Below are 24,157 nucleotides of genomic sequence, written 5' to 3' on the forward strand. Positions count from 1 at the left end.
TTTAAATATATTTTAAATTGTCCCAACTACAAATTCACCATTAGAAATAATATTTTTACTGTTTAATAGAATGATATACTATTGCATTCCCTGTTCAAATAAATAACTCACCAAATTAAGAAAGATGTTTCTCTTCTGGTATCCAGAAATGAAGAAAATCATTAGTCTGCTTGAAAGGTGGAAGGTACAGGGGGAGGGTTTAACTCTAGTGGGGACACATTCTGAAACCCTAGTACTAGATCACAGACTCTTAAAACTAGTAAGCACCTTCAAAATTACCTAATCTAACCTTTCACTTGAAAACAGAGCTTCCTAGATATCAAATGTAATAACAGTTCTAATACTACATTATATGAAAATTTGTAGCTTTCAAAATACTTTCATATGTATTTTATGCTTGATATTTATAATCTAGTGAGAAAGGCAGGAAAGTTCATATCATTTACCATCCTACATTTGGGACAATAAAGAGATAGTGACTTGTTCAAGTACATAGCCAGAACCTTGAAACAAGCTGTAAAAAATCAATGCCTACCCACCTGGCAAATTCTTGACCTCATCCCCACAGCTAATAAAGAATGGTGCCAAAAGATGTTAGAATTTTTTGAATTAAAATAAATTTTTATTTCTACTCTTTGCTTTCTCTTCCCAATGTTATATGGCTATCCAAGGTCCCTTGGACAACAAGGAGATCAATCCAGTCAATTCTAAAGGAAATCAACCCTGAATATTCACTGGAAGAACTGATGCTAAAGCTGAAGCTCCAATACTTTGGCCACCTGATGAGAAGAGCTGCCCCACTGCAAAAAAATCCTGATGCTGGGAAAGATTGAGGGCAAGAGGAGAAGGGGTGATAGAGGATGAGATGGTTGGATGGCATCATCAACTCAATGGACATGAGTTTGAACAAGCTGCAGATGATGAAGGAGAGGGAAGCCTGGCATGCTGCAGTCCATAGGTTCCCAAAAAGTCATCCACGACTCAGTGACTAAACAAAACCAAAGTCATCTCTACTGGTTGGGGTAGTGCCAGGACTAAAACCCAATACAAAACTTGTACTGCCTCACCAAGCTAACTTATTAAATGAAAGCCAAGAATTCATACCATTTCATGAGACTTGATATGAGCCATTCTAGCTCAAAACACTCATCAGTCTCCAGTTAACAGTCTAAATGTCTAACACCAAATAAATAGTAAAATAATGTATGATGTTATGGAATAGTATACAACCAACAAAATAATGTCTTTGGAGATAATATCATAAGGGTCATAATGACAGCTAACATTTGTTGATCAAACATTTACTCTGTGCCAAATACTATTCTTTAACTACATCATGTATCACATGTACTATAAAAATAATAATAACTATAGATAACATATCAAGTTCATTTAATCCTTATAATAACCTTTTCACTAGGAATTATCTTATATAGAAGAAGAAACTGAGGACAGAAGGGTTAAAATATTTTCCTAAGCTAGCATAGTGGGCAAGGGTAGAGCAATCAGGATTTGAATCTGGGAACTTTGACTCTAGTTCCCATGCTGTTAACAAATATCCACGCCTAGGATAGTGATTACAATCTAATGGAAACTAAAAAAGTTATATGTATAAACATAACACATTGGTTTTTATCATAAAACTACTAAGAGCTAGCATTTATTGAGTGCTTACTTAATACCCCAGATAAGTTCCAAGTGCGATCTGTATATAAATCTTATTTAATTCTCCACCATCTTGCAGTAGGTATTATGTCCTTCACTTTACTGATGAGATTGCTGAGGCTTAAAGAGCTTCAGACTGTCTCTTCCCAGAGTCCATATTCTACACTCAACAAATGGCAGCAGCAGTTATTGTTATTTTCTAATAATGAGATTACTGTTGATTTCAATTTCTTCTTTGTATCTTTCAAAGTTTTCTACAATGAAACCTTGTCTTCATCTTCCTTAAAATGAGAGGAACACAAATAAAAGAGGCAGAATGTGTGAGATACTAGATTTAAGTGCATGCTCCTGGAACCAGAGTGTGGCTCTCTGCCAGAGGGAGCCTACGCAGCAGATGGATGCTTTGGGGAGAGCAGAGTGAACAGAGTTCTGGGTACTTCCTGGCATCCAGGAACCAGGCTGATGTCTTCTATGTGCCCAACAGAGTAATGCTGAGTAAGTCTTTACTATGGACCAATACTCTTCTAAATGTCTTACATGTATTAACTCATTTAATTTTCATGGTAACTGCATGCTGGGTTGCTTGAATATCCTCCATAGGGTCTGTGATCCCTTGACAGGACTCATTCATTCATTCACTGGATATTTATTGAGCACTTACACATGCCACGCATTGGTGATACAAAAATGGTCCCAGCTCTGACAGAGTCCTTGGTCCTTGGGGAAGGCACAAAGTACGTACATGAACAGAAAATAGCAGCTAAGATTTATTGAGAGATTAACACTTTGCCTCAACGCAACATCATACATAAGTTTCTACCTAAGTTTCTAGCCCACCAATCTGTTCTGTGGATTTTGGCCTTACTATGCTGGTCTCCATGATCAAGTGAAAAATTTCCTTAAAAATCTCTCTCCCTCTCTCTCTCAGCTTATTGCTTCTGTATCTCTGGAGAACTCTGATTGCAAGACATGAACTTTCTGTTTAATCCTTAAGACTTTTATGTGATTAAATTACCATGAAAAAGATACAGTTAATATCACTCTTGGGCTTCCCAGGTGGTGTTAGTGGTAAAGAACCCACCTGTCAATGCAGGAGACAAAAGAGATGCGAGTTTGATACTTGGGTTGGGAATATCCACTGGAGGAGGGCATGGCAACCCACTCCAGTGCTCTTGCCTGGAGAATCTCATGGACAAACTAGCCTGGCAGACTACAGTCCATGGGGTTGTAAAGAGCTGGACATGACTGAGTGACTAAGCACATCACTCTCACTTTCCAGATGAGAAAACATGTTCACTGACTTCCTAAGGTCACACACATGAGATTTAACCTAGGTCTGACTGACTCCAAAGTCAGGGCTCTTAAACCTTCTGCTACTTGGCCTTGAAGAGTGGGGATTGAGAACTAAATCAGCACAAGGCAGGGAGCACCTCACCCTCAACCTAGGAGAATGTGGGAAGGCTTCCTTCCTTGAAGGGGTTGCTTTTGTTTGACCTTGAATGATCAGAACAGAATGTCACCACACAGAGAAGGAAATGGACAGCATATGCAAGGGAAAGAGAAGGCAAGGAGCTCCTGTCTGGCCCAGGTGATGAGACACAAGGGTATACAGTAGCCCACGAGTGAAAATGTTGCCCAGCACACAAAGACATTTGGACCTTGCCTTTAAAGCATGAGGAACAATCAAAGGCAGGTGAGGAAAGTGGCTTCTCTGATGGCTGTGAAGAGGATGGATTGGAAGGTGGAAACAGCAAGGTCTGGTCAGATGTGGTAGTGGGGGATGAAAAAGACAGAACAGAGTCAGGAAGGATAATCAACAGCTCTTGAGGACCTCCTGACATGAAGGAGTCAGAAAGGAAGAATTGGAAATGAATCCCAACACTGAGTCTGCCTTGGCTACTTTGTAGACACAGTTCATTGAATTAGGGGCACAACGAGGCTAAGAGAAACTTAATGATTAAGGTCAATAGCACAGGAGTAGGGTTCTACCTGCTGCAGGGCTTACAGAATACTTTCTATCATCGCTACCATATACCAGTGCTGTGGGCAATTTTTCATATGTCATTTTTCAGTGACTCACTAAGGGCATTTATAAAGGCTGGGTGTACTGGCTGCACAGCTAGACCACCAGTATTCTAGTTTTAGGCCCTGTATTTCAACTTAGGGAAACTGCTCATTGTAGGAAAAGCAAAGTGACATCATCTCAATTGGCAGAGGTGCCCTGGAATGTGATGTTGAGATAAGTGCTGAGGCCAGAGAGAAAGATGACCATGATTGATTAGTGATGTCTGCTACAGTCAATGAAGGGATAGTACAGGACATAGACACTGAGAATAGAGGATTATAGAATATGCTAGTAATTAGCAGTACAGTGAACAGAAGAGGGAACTCTGTAAGGCTTCTCTGCAATGAGATGCAGCAATAATCTACCTGAAAAGCAAACTAGCAAGCAGTAATGACTAGCCACCAAAAGCTATCAGACCCACATTGTAACAACCAATCTGAGAGAGAGCCATCTGAAAAAGCAGCTGGCACATGCATCACACCCTTTTGATGTTTTCATAAATTTATGATCTCATTTGATTTTCATGACAACTCTGAGGGCAGGAGCCAGCATTACTGCTACCTGACAAATGGGGAGGGTGAGGCCAAAGAGGGTCCAGAACTCACTCAAGGTTGCACAACTATTCAGGAGATAGAGTCTTTTCAGGTCCTCATCCTTCCCTTTGCACACCCCTGACTCACAGACAGCATCTGCTGTGGCAGCCCAGGACAAAGCTATAAATGGGCTCATTGTATGTGTACTCAGCAGAGAGATGGCCCTGGGGACACATTCATTTGTGTGCCTTTGGGCAGTTACCCAACCAGCCCCAGCACCTTTGAACGTGAAAGGCACCACAGGCTCCAAGTCTTTGTCTATTCACGCTTTTGGAATCATTACTAAAGTAAACTTTGACTTGTCCTCTTATACAGGGAATAAAAATCCTCAGGAAGGTTGTTTCACTTGGCTTTGGTTTCCTCAACTGCAAAATGAGGCTGGACTTGATTGGTTCATCTTCCAGGGTAGCACACATCATCACACTTTCATGATAATGGCCAAGGCTTTCACGGAATCTCGATGAACACCCAGCTGCCCTGTCTCAGGGAGAAAGGGCTATTGTTTCCAGTAGGAGCCAGGCTTTTTGATAAAGTGTTTTGTAGAATGCAAGCTGTGAAAGTTTAGAGTCCACAGGACTAGTGATATCATATGTCCCTTCCCATGATAAAATTAGAGGAATCGGTTAGTGTCATTGAAAGGAGCTCATTGGACTAAAACACTCCTGCTTAGCTGGACTTCTTCAGGATAGTGACTGGTCTGGAGACTCACAATCTGATAATAAAATTAACTTGTTTATTTCTGAAGAAGGCTCTTGAAATATCAGTCAAATTTAGATGATCTGTTGTTGGCTTGTCAGCCAGAGACCTGGGCTAAATTTCAAACACCAGCCAGATTTTCCAATTACAGCATTATACAAATAAAGAGCACTTGACTAGGAATCAAGATTGGCTCATAAATTCCGGTTCTGCCTTTTGGTAAGGTTGTCACGTTGAACAAGTCACTTAACATCATTGAGCCTTGGATGCCTTCTGTTTGAAATGAGGATAGTAATACCTGTTTATACCACATAGAGACAGTGTAGAATAAAATACGTACATGAAGATGTGGTACTTCTATATACTAGATTTAAGCTTCTGAAGATGGAATCTACAGCCGCCTTTTTTTTCAGTCATATTCATTGGGCCTAGCATCGTAACTGAGACTAAAGAAAAAGCTTCAGATATACCTGGTAAATGAATGAACATTTGGGAAACTTTGAGGTCTGTACATCACATAATCTTACACCTGTGTCCTAAGTGAGCATAATTTCCTTCTACTGTTTGTTAAAGATATGTGACATGGATCACTCTGGGTCTTTAAAAAAAAAAAAAGCCTAAAATACTAGTTCATAATAGAAGTCTATATGAACTCAGGAGAAACAAAAGTCTCTGATACATAGTCAAAATATTTGTGAATTGGTGTGTAGTTATGATTCTGACATCATTTGTCATGGAGCTCTATCTTTTGCATGGAAATGTTCAAGTCTAGAATTGTAGTTGAACTTTGAGCTCTAACTTTGAACTTGGTACCATTAGCCAAGGTAAGAACATGATATGCCTCCACTTACTGAAATGTGCGGGAAGAATGAGTCTGATAGGCACCATTGTAAGACAGTCATAGAACCAATGTCAGAATAACAGGCTTCTGAATACCCACCTGTTTCCTGACACATGGATAACACAGGCCCATGCAGACTGACTTCTGCAAAAGGAAACTGACTTTCCTACCATTGAAGAGGATCCAGCAATTCCACTTCTGGTTGTTCTTCTGAAGAAAACAAAAACACTAGTTCTAAAAGATATATGCATCCCAGTGTTCATCGCAGCCTTATTTACAATAGTCAAGATATGGAAGCAATCTAAGTGTCCCTCAACAGATGAATGAATAAAGAAGATATAATAAATACATGAAAAAAGTGAAAGTGTTAGTTGCTCAATCATGTTCAACTCTTTGCAACCCCATGGACTGTATGTAGCCTGGCAGGCTCCGCTGTCCATGGGATTCTCCAGAAAAGAATACCAGAGTGGGTAGCCATTCCCTTCTCCAGGGGATCTTCCTTACTCAGGGATCAAACCCTGGTCCCCTACACTGCAGGCAGATTCCTTATCATATGAGCCACCAGGGAAAGAATCTAGAAACTGCAGGAGATCCAGGTTTGATCACTGTGTCAGGAAGATGCCCCAGAGAAGGGAATGGCTACCCACTCTAGTATTCTTGCCTGGAGAATTCCTTAAGTGGTATTATTTACTTACTCAGCCATAAAAGAGAATGAAATCTTGCCATGTGCAACAACATGGGTAGACCTGGAGGGTATTGTGTTAAGTGAAATAAATCAGAGAAAGACAAATACTGTTTGTTTTCACTTATATGTGGAATCTAAAATACAAAACTGATAAACAGATATAATAGAACAGAAATAAACTCACAGATACAGAGAAAAAATTAGTGGTTGCCAGAGGGGGGGTGGGGTGGGGGAACAGGTGAAATAGGTGAAGGTACAAACTACCAATTATAAAATAAATAATAGGGATGTAATGTACAGCACAGAGAAAATCATCAATAATATAATAATTTTATATGAGTAATCTATAAAAATATTGAATCACTATATTATATACCAGACACTAATATAATATTGTAGGTCAACTATACTTCAATCAGAAAGGGACTCAAGGGTATGTGTGTATTTGTTCTTATTTCTCTGAGTCTCTCTCTTAAACATTCCCCTGACCTTTGCTCCAGACACACTGGCCTCCTTGCTGTTCTACCCACATTCTGAGCTTTTCACTAGCTCTCCCCGCTGCTACTTTGGATTGTTCCTCCAGATAATTACTTGACTGCTCACTCCCTTCCCTCCCTCAAGCCTTTGCTTAAATGTCTTCTCAGAGAAGCTCTGTGCAGGCAGGAATCTGTTTTATTCACTACTCAGCCTCTAGCACCTAGAACCATGTCTAACACCTAGTATGCATTCAATATACAATTTTTAATGCATAAATAGTTCTATGTTCAGAGCTACATAGGGGAGTTGCATAAGCGCATTTCTGTTTTTCAGCACAGCAAAAGTAAAGATGCAAAGCAAACTTTCAGCATACATGCAATAGGACAGTAGAGGAAGAATAAAGCAGTAAGAACGGATAGTAATATATCTGAATCATTTTTTGTGTGTCAGGAAAAGTACGCTTTGAGGTGGGAGGAAGAGGAGTCAATTATGAGAATTTAAACCTTAGAGGGAGTGAATATGTGGAATCCAAATCATTCAGCAGATGCCAGAGACTCTTAGAGCTGGAATTTCTAGAGGGATGACGGATCAATGCTCGTACTTTGTTTGCAAGGAAACAGAACTCCAGGAAGGTAAAGTAATCCTCTCCACATACATAGCCGAGAAGTCACAACACTTAAGACTCAAACCTAAGTCTGATGCCTGGGTCCATGGTCTTTGAAACAAAAAATCCAATCTGCACAAATTCAGTGAACATATTGAGTTTCTAAGATTCACAAATTCTCCAGTCAAGACTAATTTGGCATCTGAAAAACCTCACATCCATCACATGCCACTGCATGCACAAATATGTCATACAATGTTACATTTGTTTACACACATTAATTTACTTACAATACTTTCCCAAATTCCAAATGCCTGGCTCTATAGGCATTATTTTCAGATCTGGTCATAAGCCAGGAAAAAGGAAATAGAACCCAGAATGAAAAGGAGGAATTGAAGAATGAGATAAGTGGAGAAAGGAAGGCAAAGATACAAGGAAAGCAGAAGGGAGAGAAAAAAGAAAAAAAATGTACAGGGTATTGACAACAATGCCTGTGGGAATATCTTTGAATAGCTCTGCTATAACTTGTCTCTTTCCATTATGAAATCATTTCCTTGGCGCTAATCCCCAAACTAATTCAAGCTCAAGTACATATTTTCAAATGGACTATTTCTTTTCTTTGGCTTCTCCAAAGGTATTATCTGTATCTTACAATTAGCACTCCACAATACGTATATTTCCCTAGTTATCTCATGTTTATAGATCTTGTTTCTCCAGGAAAAATATAGATTTGAAAATTTATTTTTGTTATATTCACCATAAGTGAAAGTGAAAGGAAGTGAAGTCGCTCAGACGTGTCCGACTCTTTGCGACCCCATGGACTATAGCCTACTAGGCTCCTCCCTCCATGGGATTCTGCAGGCAAGAATACTGGAGTGGGTTGCCATTTCCTTCTTCAGGGGATCTTCCCGACCCAGGGATCGAACCCGGGTCTTCTGCATTCCAGGCAGATGCTTTAACCTCTGAGCTACCAGGGAAGCCCATATTCACCATAATACCCCAAATAATACTTTACAATGTACACTATTAAGTGATCAGTCACTTACATCTGGTTTTATTCAGTTAGTCAATAAACATCTAAGCATCCACTCTGCATAGCGAGATAAGAATAGAGAGGGAAATGATGGACCTAATTCCTGCCCTCATGGAGCTTACCTCTGAGTCAGAGATTCAGCCTGTTAAACAGAGATTCACATCTGTTAAATAGCTTTTAGGAAAGACAGGAGACCAAGATGGACTCGGTGCACAGGGTGTGTGTCTGGGAGCTTGGGATGACAAGGATGGGAGGGAAGGCCTCCAGACAAGGTAGCAGTATTGCTGGGACCACAAGAGAATCAGTTACTCCGTGAGCAGGAAAAACAGTGTTCTTGGCAGGGCAAAAGCCCTGAGGCAGGAAAGTATTTGCTCTAGACAATCTGAGACAGGTAACAAAGCCGTTGGTGTATGTGACATACTAGATGAGCTTGATGAAGCCCAGGAGGCCAGAGCTCCTGGCTCCTGTAACTCCTTTACAATCATATTTCTCCCTTTCTTAATTCCACTCGTGAGTTTCCATAATGCAAGCGGGGCTTCCCTGGTGGCTCAGTGGTAAAGATTCTGCCTGCCAATGCAGGTTACATGGCTTCGACCTCTGGGCGGGGAAGATCCATCCCCTGGAGAAGGAAATGGCAGCCCACTCCAGTATTCTTGACTAAAAAATCCCATGAACAGAGGAGCCTGACAGGCTACACAGTCCATGGGATTGCAAAGAGTTGGACATAACTGAGCGACTGCAAGGAGATCCAACCAGTCCATTCTGAAGGAGATCGGCCCTGGCATTTCTTTGGAAGGAATGATGCTGAAGCTGAAACTCCAGTACTTTGGCCACCTCATGCAAAGAGTTGACTCATTGGAAAAGACTGATGCTGGGAGGGATTGGGGGCAGGAGGAGAAGGGGACAACAGAGGATGAGATGGCTGGATGGCATCACTGACTCGATGGACGTGAGTCTGAGTGAACTCCGGGAGTTGGTGATGGACAGGGAGGCCTGGCATGCTGCGATTCATGGGGTTGCAAAGAGTCGGACACGACTGAGCGACTGAACTGAACTGAACTGAGCGACTAAGCACAGCACAACACAGCACAAACCACAATTATGAAAGTAAAATTAAACATAATTTTAAAATCCAGCATTTAGAGTCTCTAAAAGTTCTAAAAATACCCAAAAAAATTCCTTTGAAATTTCTCTCCATCTCCTCATTGTCCTCTAGTAAACCTTCTTGCCCTCAAATAGCAATATGAGAAACCGAAAACACATTTAATGGCATTGTTTTCTTTTGGCTAACTACTATATAAAATGTCATGTTCTTTATACATTTCATGGCAAATATTTAGTTTCAGGTAAATAATCTTTGATAGACTTAGAGAATCCAACCACTATTTATATTATTATTGCTACAGAAAAATTTGTTTCAAGTGACTGCTTCACAGACAAACTCAGAAACATAAAAACTGAGTTGCTGACTTCCTGCAACTTGTTTATTTGAAACATGGATAGCATATGTGCCAAATCCAACGGAGAAAATTATTCACAGTCTTCTAGCATGGTTTATCTAAGTTAATCTTTTTTAAAGACTACATGTTCTTTTAGAGATTTAAAGTTGACCTTGGGAATTAGATGGGAATTTATACATAAAAGGAGGCTTTTTCCAACCCTGAGCCCTTTAAGAAGGAGAGAAATTGCATAAGGAATGGAATATATATTAAAATCTCATATGCCTCCTTAAGATTTTCCAAAATAACATCACTATTTCTGGGAAGGGAATTGATAGAAAAGTGAGAAGCAGTCCCTTTAAAACTTCTGGCTACTGCTGCTGCTGCTAAGTCGCTTCAGTCGTGTCCAACTCTGTGCGACCCCATAGACGGCAGCCCACCAGGCTCCGCCATCCCTGGGATTCTCCAGGCAAGAACACTGGAGTGGGTTGCCATTTCCTTCTTAGCTAACTACAAAATGAATAGTTGCAGCTTCAAAATGCTTTGTTCCTTTTTGATTATAGCAAAGAATTTTCCAAACAAATAAACTTCATTCCTAGATAGGGGAAAGAAAAGCTCTTACCATTACAAGGTTCATTGTAACAACAGAAGATTAGTTAACCTAGAACTACTTAAATTTTTCTAAACATTGATTTTGGAGATAATAGGTATTAAGAAGGAATTGAGAAATGTGATTCTGTGAATACTCATATTTAAAAGAGAGACAGATGCAACCAATAAAACTTAACTCCTAGTTTTCAATCAGGTTAACATGTCCACTTCAATACAAAGCAAAAAGAAAAAGTTCGTATTTAAAATGTTATGGGGGATCAAAACTAGGAGATTTGTGATGAACATGGGTCCAAAATCTGTTCTCCTATTTTTTTACCTCAATATATTAGTTTTTATTCTTGCAATTTAGAAAAAGTACTGCAGAAGCACTCAGTACAGAATACACTTACTGATAGGCTATTATGACTAATAAAGACAATAAAATTTATTAAATTAATCTGCACATTGCAATTAAACCCAGTGAATCCTTAAAATATGCTTGTTAACTTTAAAAATTATTTTAGGATGAAACCATTGGCACCCCCAAACTTTTCTTTTCAGTAAAACATCTAAGAGCCTGAATAGGGAACTGAAAACATCAGCACTTTTAGTCCAGTTCTGCCAGGCAAGGGAAAACTTCCCATACTGCCTTACAAATTAACAAATGTCCCTGGAAACCCTGACTCAGTTTCACTTACCTTAAAAAAAAAGTAGCTAAAAGGTCATTTTCAAACTTTAATAATAACATATGTTAAACAACAAAATCCTTAGTTGCTCTAATCACACAGACTGCATTGTAAGCTTGGCCAGTACACACACCCTTTATGAGTATTAATAATTCCGTTTGTTCATCCTCTTTCCCTTCATAGTCATAATACTTAAGGCTCCACATCACATGATATTCTTTAGGAAAGACCCAATACTAACCATTGCCAAAAAAATTTTTTTCAATGTAGAAATCAACAAATCAAGTCCCTTAAAATACACTTTTGAAAGAAAAATATTTGAAAAGAGTCATGGAGCCACACAAAGTATAATACCAGTAACATGCTTGAGGTCCCTGTAGAATTATTTCACTGCCTTCTGTGATACTGGACCCAGTAGAGAGGTAGTAACAATGCTTCTCTATGGTCAGAATTTCCAATAGACATTGAATGAATGGAACATATATCCTATTCCATCAAAATGAGAACACAAAAGTAAACCATGAGCCATTCTGATGAATATCTGTTTACTCTTGCTTTACACAAAGTAGAGAAGCAGCTTTGAAAAGTTGCCATGGCCATGTTTTTCCTGAGCAGTAGACATTAATAAATACCAAAACACATACACACAAATGCAAATGTGAGTTCTCTCTCTTTCTAGAATAATGTATATAGGCAGATGACATATGTGTGTATAACTGTGCATGAGTGTGTGTGTGTGTGTGATTGTGTGTGTCACATGTACTAATTGAGAAGAGACAGCATTTTAACTATCTGGATGTTTGGTTACACATTCTCTGAGCCCACTGATGTTTGGTAGACGGCTGCCATGACTGGATTTTTGGTTCCTTTTAGGAGGTTTCTTATCTTTCCAAGGCTATCTTGATAGATAGAAGCCTAGAGAAGAGTTAAGTTGGAATGATAACTGCTATGACACACTTTCAGAGTAAGAGCATTAAAAAGGTGAAATTGTGAGATGCAGTATCAGAAACTTGCATATATTGGCAGAAAAGCTGGCATCTAAGTTGGAAGGCCATTGATAGGCAAACTGGACTTCTGGTTAAGGTTCCCACCAGCCTTTCTAAAGTCATTGAACCAAGAAGATAATAAGTCTTGAATAGCACTGAAGCAGGAACTATAGGTAGATTAAAAAACATTAGTCTCATTTACATTTTTAAGCACTGGACACACCTGTCCAATTTCTTTTGCAAGGATCTGATGGATGGGAACCGCACCCCTAGTGTCACCTTTAACTCCTAACAGTGCTAAGATAACATCCTTCATTAGATAAATTTGGCAAATGCAGAGCAATAGTGTTAATTCAGCTCCAACACAAGTCTTTGTTACAGTTCTCCTTTCAGTGTAGTCAGCCCAGATAAGCTTATCACAGGGCTTTGAACTGACATTCTGGGATAGCACAATAGACAATATTACCAGAAGAATCCTTAACAAGCATAAAAAAATATCACTTCCTTCAGAGATAATTTCAGTCCATAGTTTATAAGGCAAGAAGTAAATCTTCCAAGTCCCTGTGTAAGATTAAAATCTAATCAGAATGTATGTGGATTTATTAAGAAATGCCACATGAAATTTAGCTGGAGAAATCTAGTACCTCTGTAGACACATTTTTTTTTTCTGAAGAGGGCAATGCACATGAGCTTCTAATTGAAAACTCCCTCAGTAATGCTCTTTCTGTTTGTCTTGCATTGTTATTCAAAGGTTAAATTCAGTTTGAATTAATGAAAATGATTTAATCTTGATCATTAGTAAACTTAGTTTATTTAGGCCAGTGTTTAAAGAACTAGCTTAAGAACCCTTCGCAAACAAGACCAGGCTCCATAACAAAATGATACCCAATCTCTCTTTTAAGGCTATTTTCTAAAATCTGTGGGCCATGACTGTAGAATTCTTCACTCCCCCAAATCACATTAACCATGTTTGACATGATGACAGACAGAGCAAAAAGAATTCATTTCTGCCAAATAAGTATAGGCAACACTGCTGTTTTTCTTTTTTTTCCACAACCATTCTCTTCTTATTCCATTTTGGTAAATTTCTAAGGAATGTTTCAAATCTGTAAGACAGACCTTGACTTAAGAGGTGGCCTCTCTGCCATTTTCACAGCAGATTTGAGACCCATTATGCACTCGTTTCTGCATTGTGAAATCCAGGCTGGGGACAAATTTCTGCCTGTCATCTTAGGAAAGGCCAGGAGTTTTGCACCATCCTGTAGTGTGAAAGCAGAAAATCAAAGCCAGAGTAGGGCTGCCTGCTTCTTTCCTAATCAGCTTGCTGCTTTTCTGAGGCAATCTTGGTTGTCACCATGTCAAGCTTAGATGGGTAGTTTAGTAGAATAAAATGTAGTTTAAACAACATCTCTCCCAGGAAAGTTCCTCTTTACACTTAATATTGAATGCAAAAAGCTAATCAGTTAATTTGATGCTTGGCTAAGAACCATGACACAGGGAACGCATTTAAGAAGCACAAAATTCTTCTTAAAAAAACCTGATAAGAGCCCGAATAAGAAGACAAGAGTCCCAGATATTTTCCTCACATCATTCATTCTGTTGCAGTGACAGCCCCCTACAACTAGAGCCTGTGGACAAAATGAAACCCCTCACCCCAAGGGTATGCTGTAAATTGCAGAGATAAAAACATCTTAGAAGAATTTTTAAAATTTTTAAACAGTTCACTGAAAATGACAGTATGGATAACTGTGTCAATGACCTCTCCTGTCTACTGTCAATTTCAGAAGACAAGTTTCCACTGTAAATGTTTAATCAGTGTAGTCCCAGGAACCCAGAGCAGAAAACCTTATCTTCTCTCCCAACTTCTCTGCTTTGCAAGCTCTTTCCTAGCTCTATCTCAGTTCTTTGCAAGCACTTTAGGTTTTTCTCTCTCATAAGAGCTGGGAGCTCTGTAGGTTCTGAGCTAAACAGAAGCCCTGTGGTTTGATTCCATTAGTCTGAGCCCTGGTCCGCTGCAAGCAAACTGCAGCATTTCTGTTTGCACATCCTGGCAACCGGGTTCTAGACCAGCCACAAACACAGGCTGCACACATATTTCAACGCTGTTCTCCCCAAACCTTGCCTGTAGCCAGTCAACCACAACAGAAAGCATCCTACCTTCCATCATGGTGGCAGAATTGCATTCCTTAATTTCCAAAGAGTCTGAAAAAACACAGGAGGATACGATTCCAGGTCTCAGCTTAAGTCCTCGCAAAGCTGCTGCCGCCGCCGAGAGATCTGCTGTGTCCGCTGCTGAAGCCAAAGGAGACAAGAGTTAACCCCAAAGATAGGCCATGGATGCTGCTGGTGCTGCTTCACCTACAGGCTCCCAGGAAGATGCTGCGAGAGAAAGGGAGAGGAACAGGCAGCCGGCCGAGCTGCACCGCCTGCGTTGCCTCGGCCAATCCCTTCAGCTCTGGACCGCGTCACATGGTAGCCAGCCCGCATCTCCTGACACAATACCCCGGGAGAGCACACAGAACCTATTTCCCGTCCCCATTCCCCTCCACCCCCATCCCCTCCGGCTTGTCACCAAATGCACAGCCCCTTCCCCACCTGGTGACGCACTTCCCCCGCCCCTCCTCTTCTTCTTAAGCTTATCGCAGCGGCTGGGTACCCAAGATTAATTATCAGACGCCGCCACCTTCACCGCGGACTCGGGCATGAAAGGAGCACCTAAGTGACTCGCTGCGGAGGGGAATTATTATTATTATTTTAAAGAAACATTTCTTAATAATTCCGTGCAGCCTGGAGTCTTGGCAGCGCACACTCAAGCTCCCATTCCCATCTCCCTTTGCCCTGAAGGAATTCCAAATGTCAGTATCTGTGGCCTCCGCACACATCTGTGACTCTCTCTCTCATTCAGGAGAGAAAACTCAATCCGGCTGACGTCACATCATAAACAATTATCCCCAAAAGGATGGTGCAGAAGAAATTTCACCCCAGCTGCCTTCAAGAGAGCCAGGGGATTAATCGCGCATGACATGCCGAAGGGCTGGGAACTGTCATTAAAACAAAGAAACAAAAGAACCCACCCGAGTGGCGCTCTGGAATCGCACTGGCAACGCATGAGATAATTTCTGGGGCGGGAGGCGGGAGAGAGCGGAGCTGGCAGAGAGGGAGGCCTCAGATGGACTACAGCTAGCCGTGCGCGCCGCTTCCTCCCTACTGGACCCGGGCAGCAGGACGCCACGGGGACCGCAGGGCGCAGCTCTGCTCCGCAGCGTTCGAGTCCAGCCGCCAGCGCATCCTTCCGGCCCAGCGCGCACGTGAGCCGCCGCGCAGCCCCAGGTGGAGAGTGGCCGCTACTACCCACTGCGGTCCCTGGAGGAAACCCAACTTTCTTCTAAATGACACTTCGCCCCCTCCCCCTCAAGCACCTCTAGGATCTATCTGCAGGCCTGCAAGCTCATTCATTCACTCCAGTGGGGATCCGGAGGGGGACCCAAGTGTGGAGCCCTGGCCCGAGGGACGGGTGGAGTCCCGGTTATACAGCTTCCAGGGATGGGCTCTGGGCGCCGTGCTGCTGCTTCTGTGGGAAAGGTTATGACACCTCGGCTGCTGGGTTGAGACTGTCACCTGACTGGTCCCTAGGGATCCGGGAGCCTTTCAGAGGGCTCCCAAGTACCAGAGGGTCTGGAGTTCCTCAGTTCCATTCTAGCGAGCTTAGCCCTCAGAGCGCTGAGGAAGCAGAGGGCAGGCGGAGTTTGGGAGGGAGGAGGAGACAGAAGGAAGATGGGAAAGAAAGGAAAGGCCTCTTCAGAACCCTAGGAGACAACAGCACAAGCCGGCATGTCTCCCTCTACAATCTGGCGACGTGACTAGGAGAAAGGCCATTACATCACAGAGCAATTGTGAACATCAAAGGAAATAACGCCAAGAAGTAAGGTGCTTTGCACATCAGGGTTGAATCTCCAATACTATTGTTAATTATTTATATTATACATCTACCCATGAACTTTTGATATTGCCCAACCGTGGACATAGTCTAGTTCTTTCTATGAGAGCAAATATTCTATGAGAGAGGTATTGGCGGCTGAGAACTACTAGAGAAAATATAACTAGAAGAGCTAACTGAAACCATATTAACAGATGAAAAAACTTCAGTTCCTTAGCAACTTAGAAGTTTTGAAAAACTCATTGTTCTCCATAAGGACACATATTTCAATGGCCTTGAAATTTCAAAATGAAACTCTGCAGGAGATACAGACACTTATGCCTTTCCCCTTATATCTGTGAAGCAGTTGAATTTTAAAAGAGGGAAGAATTCTGAAGCAAAACATGGTCTTGAGTACAACTTACAGTTATCTGAAAACTGCAAGGGTATTATTGCAAAAAGCAGATTGATTAGTGTAGGAGTCTTTAGCCAAACATTTTTTAATGGTTAAGAATATGGATAGATATTAGTGTCAAACAGACTGAGATCAAGTTCTGTCTCTGTCACTTCATGAGCTCTGTGACCCTGGACAAGTTATGTAATTCTCTGTGACTCACAGCTTCCTTAATTGTGAAATGGAGATAATAGTACCAAGTTCATAGGACTATAAATAGTACTAATAACAAATCTTTATTAATGACTTACTGTGTGTTAAGCAGTGTCCTAAATACTTTGCCAGTAAATTACTTAGTATTGTGTCTGGAGCATAATAAACCCTTCATATTGTCTTTTTAAGATTATTTCTACCAAAGGGCTACCAGAGGCATCAAAGAAGCTTGTAGCCAACTAAGAGTTCTACCACATACACAGAGAACAACTTAGTGAAAGATTAGGTGATGCATCCAGAGGTGTAATGTTATTAGAGAGTTCTCAGAGACTGCTGTGTAGAAGAGTGATTACTGAATAATATAGGGAACTCTTAATTAGAAAATTGTCTTAATATGGAGTCTGGAGGTAAGTGGAGACCCTGAAGTGCAGGGCTAGGCAACATTGTCAAAGATGTAAGGGGAAAGGAGAGCCAGGGAAACCCAGACTGCCTGCCTTTCCTCAACTAATGTGAGTTTTACAGTGTGTTAGAGCAAACCTCTCCGATTCAGTGTGGGCACACATCAGTTTTGTTTACGACTAGACAGAAACAGGAAGTGGAGAAGGAAATGGCAACTCACTCCAGTATTCTTGCATGGAGAATCCTAGAGACAGCAAGCCTGGTTGGTGGGCTGCTGTCTATGGGGTTGCACAGAGTCGGACACGACTGAAGAGACTTAGGAGCAGCAGCAGAGACAGGAAGACAACTCAGAGATTCTTTTGGTTAGTGGAGTGTTCATAGAAAAAAGAAGTGTCTACTTACAATTGCTAGAGAAGGAACAAGAAAGGGATGTATGGTAAAGGTTGTTAGGTCAGTATCAAGACTGGTTAAACTTTATGTATGCTTACCATCAAAAAAAATATTACCATCAGTTATAAAAGCATCTGATGAGCAAAGTTCTGCTTCAAATAAAAAACTGTTCAATTATATTATCAGAAAAAGATTACACATTCTAATTTTTTTTCATAGGTTTTTTTTCGGGCGAAAAGTTATTTTCTCAAGAAGAAAGTACTTTAAATTGTAGCCCCGATTTCATCCCTTCCTAGGATAGCTTTTTCTTACCAAAGAGTACAAAGGAGAATTTCTAGCTGCTATAATAGTGAAATACTTTTTTTCTTTTTTCTGGTTTTAAATGGAAGACAAAAGATCTGTGGAAAAGATCTGGCAAATTACTGACTTGCCCCAAAGTACAAGGGCTATGCAGGAGTCTAACCCAGGATGGCAAATGTGTGCCCAGATCACACCAGGCTCCCAGAGAGTGCCTGAGACTAGTCCAAGACCCAAAAACTTAATTGCTGAAACCACTAGACATTTAAAATTTTTTTCTGAAATAATATTTGTATGCTAGTGATGCTTTGCTAGCTAATGTGAAGAGCCAACCTGTTGGAAAAGACCCTGATGCTGGGAAAGATTGAGAGCAGGAGGAAAAAGGGACAACAGAGGATGAGATGGTTGGATGGCATCACTGACTCATTGGTGCTGAGTCTGAGCAAGCTCTGGGAGATAGTGACGGATGGGGAAGCCCGGTGTGCTGCAGTCCATGAGATGGCAAAGAGTCAGACACGACTTAACAACTAAACTGAACTGAACCGAAGCCCTATTACACATTCAAAAAAAAAACCAACTAATCCTATTATATAATTTACCATACACATTAAATTTCTTCACTATTTCTCAATTGTAGTGTGTATGTGGTGGGGGTCAGGAATCAGCTTATATTTCAGAAAGAGAAAGAAAATAATCAGAACTGAGTCACAAAGGAAGAAACAAAATTAACACAAAAGGAAAGCTTTTAAAAATGGACCCAGATATATAGCTCCAAGATAGTGACCTCAGGACGACATTGACTCTGTCCCTCTTGCTTTCCCTGCTGAAGCAGTTCAGTGAATGTCAGAAGGAAAATATTTTCTAAGCTCTGGAAATCAGCAAGGGTCCCACTTGAAGAATTAGATTTCCATGGGATGAAACAGATAAGGAGCAGAAAATATATATACTCATGCTCAGTATATTTATATTCTTTGTTAACAGGAAAAACCCCAACTGGAACTGACATGGGCAGAGAAGGAATCTTATGGGTATCTCACAGTATGGGAAGCACTGCACAGCTGAGGGAGAGCAGGAATTCAGTCCTCCAGGAAACAATGTGACCAGAACCAAGTACTCACAACTCTGTTTCTCCCAGCCCATCAACTTCTTTTTGCTTCCTCCTTTTTCTGCCTGTGATCAGAGAGCTGGCCATTTAAGTCTTTCAGGCTCATATCTTCATAGCTTGACTATCCAAGATCTACTTCAAAAAAACTTCCAGGAAGGACTCGGGCTGACTCTGGTTTGGAGCACCGTTCAAACTTTGGACCCATTAACTAGGCCAGGTTGATGACGTCTCATGATGGACTTGTTCAAATCTAAAGTTACTTTGGGCTTAGTCATATGTCCATTACTAAGACTAAACACAGGAGGAAAACAGGCACGTTTCTATGACAAGCAATAATATGAACCCCTTACGATTGGAGGGATAGAAGAGACATTGTCAAAGGAAGGGAGGGCACTATTACCAGAACAAATATTGGGAGAGAAACTATAAAACAAAAACTGTCCATCATGTAGACATTAGTCAGTGAACCCAAGATAAACTTTGCAGAAGGATTCATGATGGCAGAGGGACTCAGATGCCATACTCACAGCATTCAGCATATGTGAAAGGTTATTGGTATATTCTCACTCACTACATTCAGAGGGAATTGCAGACCCTATAGTCATCCTCTTCCTCTCTGTGGGAAAGGAGGGCAGAAAAGGGGAGAACTCTCCCTATTTGTGGAGAAGGCAATGGCACCCCACTCCAATACTCTTGCCTGGAAAATCCCATGGGTGGAGGAGCCTGGTAGGCTGCAGTCCATGGGGTTGCTAAGAGTCAGACTGAGTGACTTCACTTTCACTTTTTGCTTTTCACTTTCATGCATTGGAAAAGGAAATGGCAACCCACTCCAGTGTTCTTACCTGGAGAATCCCAGGGATAGGGGATCCTGGTGGGCTGCCATCTCTGGGGTTGCACAGAGTCGGACACAACTGAAGCGACTTGGCAAGCAGCAGCAGCTCCCTATTTGTTGAGCCACAGACACCAAAGACATACCCTGAAATGTTTGCCACCCTTGGGTTCTTCCTTCCCAGAGAACCATGTATCTAGATCTATACCAGTACTGCAGGAACTTCTGTCAGCTGGGAGTACTGTTATATCTAGACTTACATTGACAAAGATAAGCAGTAAAGACCAAACACACCAGCAGAATCAGCAATTTCACAAGAGGGAGAGGGTAAACACTCATAGCTCCACTGAAGTAGAGGAAATGTAGAAAACCAGAGAGGCAATCTTTAAAAAATCAATTTTTTACTTTTGATAGAATTTCAGGGATATAGCAGCAGTAAACAAGAGCAGACTGCTATGATAAGAGTATACTGAGGGCCAGAAAGAGAGCATGAAAGTAGTAAAAGTATTCTTATTAAAATTGTTAAATGTTATAGCAGTAGTAAAGATATGATACTGATAAGAGAGAATATTAATGGGCCCAGTGGCAATATGCTTGAAATATAGACTGTCCCAAACACAGTGGAATTTTTTTCTCTTTGAAGAATCAGTTAACTCAGATAAAGCTTTAACAGTATGAGAAAGTAAAAAGATAAAGCTCTGAAATTCATTCGTGAATTATAAAATCTAACAAAAGATAATTTAAAAAGCTCAATCTTGCTTCTGAATATTGATGCAAAACTTTTACATAAAATAACAGTAAATGAAATCTAGCTTTTCAAAAGCATTATATGTATTTATATATATTTAATATACATATATTACAGATATGCTAATAAGTTAGACTTTATCTTAGGGGTAATAAAAAGTAATTCAACATTAAGAAATCTAAAGTATTATTCACAATGTTAAGCCATTGAAAACAAAATTATGTTATTATCTCCATAATTGCTAAGGAGATATCTGATAAATTTCAACTTTTATCACTCATTAAATAAATAAAAATCTATTATAGAAGATATTTTTAAAAGTTCCTTGGTATGATGAGATAAGCAAATCTCTTCCCTAAATCTGTCATCTTGTTAAATAGAGACGTGTTGAAAACAATCTTTATTAAAATCAGAAATAAGACTTAAATTATGCCTGTTATTTAATACTTAATACTGTTTTATGGATGCTGGCCAAAAAATTAAGGATAAAAATTATAAAGTTGTGTCAAAGATAGTGACATGTATTAATCACAGCATTTTCTCTATCGAATACACAGGAAGACTGCATTTGTTGGTTTTCCTTGCATCTGGATGGAGTTATATGACTGAAATAAGGCAGTGGAATTTCCCAGGCTTGGCCTTTACAGACACCTTACATGCTCTACATACCTCTTTTTTCCCTTCCAAATGGCAAAGAGCTGCTTGATATTCATCAGACTTCAAATGCACAAAAACTAAACTTGTATTGTGTTCATCTCTATACCATTTATAAACATTATGTATGTGAATGTGCACAGTTTGCATATTATAAGTGTGTATAATCTTTTGTGAATGATATATCCCAAAGTGTATATCTTTAAAAGAGCTAGAGGAAGAGTAATCCAAACAGGGGACACTTCAGGTAGAGGCCATCAAAGGGAAAGGATGCTGAGCAGCAACATGGTGGTTGGCAAGAACAAGCGCCTTACAGAAGGTAGCAAAAAGGAAGCCAAGAAGGATGTAGTTGACTCATGTTCTAAGACTGGTATGATGTGAAAACGCCAGCTATGTTCAACATAAGAAATACTGGGAAAACACTAGTCACGAGAACTCAAGGAAACAAAATCTCATCTGATGACCTCACAGATCATCATCAAATTCAAGCTAATTACTGAAGATGTTCAGTAATTAAATCAGTAATTCAGTAACTTGAAAAACTGCCTAATTTCCATGGCTGACTTCTTACCTGTGACAGACTGTACTCCCTGGTCAAAAAATGGCAGATCATGATTGAAGCTCATATTGATGTCAAGCCTACCCATATTGTTTTCTTCATCTATTCCGTGTGTTTTACTAAAAATGCAACAAATAGATTTGGAAGACCTCCTATGCCCAGCACCAACAGGTCTGCCAAGTCTGAAGATGATGATGGAAATGGTGACCCAAGAGGAGCAGACAAATGACTTGAAAGAGGTAGTCAATAAATTGATTTCAGATAGCATCAGAAAAGACGTAGAAAAAGCTTGACAGTCTATTTATCTACTTCATGATGTCTTTGTTAGAAAAGTAAAAATTCTGAAGAAGCTCAAATTTGAACAGGGAAAACTCCAGAGCATCATGGTGAAGACAATTTTTGGAGAAGCTACTGGAGATGAGACAGGTGCTAAAGTCGAATGAGCTAATGGATATGAGCCACCAAGAATCTGTTTAAAATTCAGAAAATTAATGATGATAAATAAAAGATCTTATTTATGATGTTTAAAAAACAAAGAAAAGAACTAGGTATGTTCTGGAATCTAAAACTGCGCTGTCTGATACAGTAGTCACTACTACATGTGATTATTTAGCAGCTGAAATGTGCCTGGTCTGATAGAAAAAAAACTTATGGTTATCAAAGGGGAAAGGCATGGAAGAGGGATAAATTAGGACCTTGGGATTAACATATATACACTACTGTGTATAAAATGCATAACCAGCAAGGACCCATTATATTTTATATACTGTATCATACAGTGAATTGTATTCAATATCTTATAATAACCCATAATGGAAAAGAATCTTAAAAAGAATATATATAATATGCAACTGAATCACTTTGCTGTACATCTGAAACTAATGCAACATTGTACATCAACTATATTTCAATAATTTTTTTAAAAAAGATATGTGACTAGTCTGAATTGAGATGTGATATAAGGGTAAAATACACACTTGATTTTGAAGAGAGGACAAAACAAAGAGAGCCTAAAATATCACATTTATAAATTTGATATTGATTACTTGTTGAAATGATAGTTTTATATATTTGATTAAATAAAATATATTAGTAAATTAATCTTGTTTCTTTTTAATGTATGTACTTGAAAATTTTAAATTATATATGTGGTTCACTTTTGTGGTCCATGTTATAATTTTGTTTTTCTTCTGGAGACTGACAGAAAACCAGTAACAAAACATTGTGAGTAAGTATGGAATGAGTTAATTTAAGAGGTTATGTGTTAAGGGTGTATATCATGATCACATTCACATTTATTATTTCTTCACCAGGACTTTCCTGGTGGCTCAGACGGTAAAACATCTGTCTACAATGCGGGAGACCTGGGTTCCATCCCTGGGTCGGGAAGATCCGCTGGAGAAGGAAATAGCAATCCACTCCAGAACTATTGCCTGGAAAATCCCATGGACAGAGGAGCCTGGTAGGGTCCATGGGGTCGCAAAGAGTCTGACACAACTGAGCGACTTCACTTTCACCCAACAAAGAACTGTTAAGAATTATCTATGCCCAGACGCTGTGTCAGGTTTGGGGGATACAAAAATAGAAAAGACATTAACTTTTCAAGAAGCCTATAGCACAGGGGAGGAGGCAGATAAGCAAACCAAAAATTATGATACTGGTTTATAAATGTTCAGATTTAAGGCAACACAAAAGAGGGGCACCTGGGGTAAAGGGGAAGCAAATAAGGCTTTCAAGAAGAACTGCTTGACCTGTCTTTTAAGGGCAAATAGGATACTCTTACAGACCCATTCTTATCCAGCCCTACCTCGTTCTTATTTCTCTCCAACTTGGATATTTCTGATAGCCTTTTCATTGTTCTGGCTAGATCTCCTGTTCAGTGATCGACAAAAATGCCCATTGTCAAACTTTAGCATCGACTTACTTAAACTCAATCCTGGTTTTCCTTTAATGATATATTTTCTCTTCCCTCTGTATCCACTCTACTGGAGACCATCTCTCTCTGCCATATCCTACTCTTCATGCCCAACACACTAGGTGAGGAGAGGGTGACATTGTCTTACTTCCCCATTTCAGCTTCTGTGTCGATCATTTGTTGCCATTGCCAAAGACATCTTCTAGGTCCATCCTGCCTACTTTTCCGCACTTTAGTTGTTTTTCTTTTTATTATATCAACCCCAGACCAACTCCAGATCAAGTTTTCCTCTATGACTTCAGCAACTGTATCACAGTCCTCTTTATCTCACCACCTGGCCTCATTTTTCATGACTTCAGCATCTCTTCCATCATCCA

The 24,157-nt window shown here is 40.1% G+C and overlaps 1 protein-coding gene, 1 non-coding gene and 1 pseudogene across 3 annotated transcripts in view; 1 reads left to right on the forward strand and 2 right to left on the reverse strand.

Moving 5' to 3' along the window:
- SGIP1 (SH3GL interacting endocytic adaptor 1) overlaps nucleotides 1–19,213 on the reverse strand; it is a 237,917-nt gene extending 218,704 nt beyond the window's left edge. Inside the window, exons 1-2 of one of the 2 annotated variants that reach the window (XM_044944884.2) lie at nucleotides 19,089–19,213; nucleotides 14,519–14,650 (exon numbers count right to left, since the gene is read on the reverse strand). In XM_044944884.2, coding sequence (XP_044800819.2) covers nucleotides 14,519–14,650; nucleotides 19,089–19,110 — 154 coding nt within the window. In that variant the 5' untranslated portion in view covers nucleotides 19,111–19,213. Of the gene's footprint in view, nucleotides 1–14,518; nucleotides 14,654–14,956; nucleotides 17,280–19,088 lie in introns of those variants that run through there. The other variant, XM_044944883.2, reaches the window with a different exon arrangement.
- Nucleotides 8,532–8,603, reverse strand: TRNAS-GGA. Its single transcript has one exon. It is a non-coding gene; the product is annotated as a tRNA-Ser (tRNA).
- Nucleotides 19,214–21,159: 1,946 nt separating the features above from the next.
- LOC102400829 lies at nucleotides 21,160–22,588 on the forward strand (annotated as a pseudogene).
- Nucleotides 22,589–24,157: the final 1,569 nt, after the last annotated feature.

This window comes from Bubalus bubalis, chromosome 6 (assembly GCF_019923935.1).
Source record: "Bubalus bubalis isolate 160015118507 breed Murrah chromosome 6, NDDB_SH_1, whole genome shotgun sequence".
NCBI classification, from domain to species: domain Eukaryota; kingdom Metazoa; phylum Chordata; class Mammalia; order Artiodactyla; family Bovidae; genus Bubalus; species Bubalus bubalis.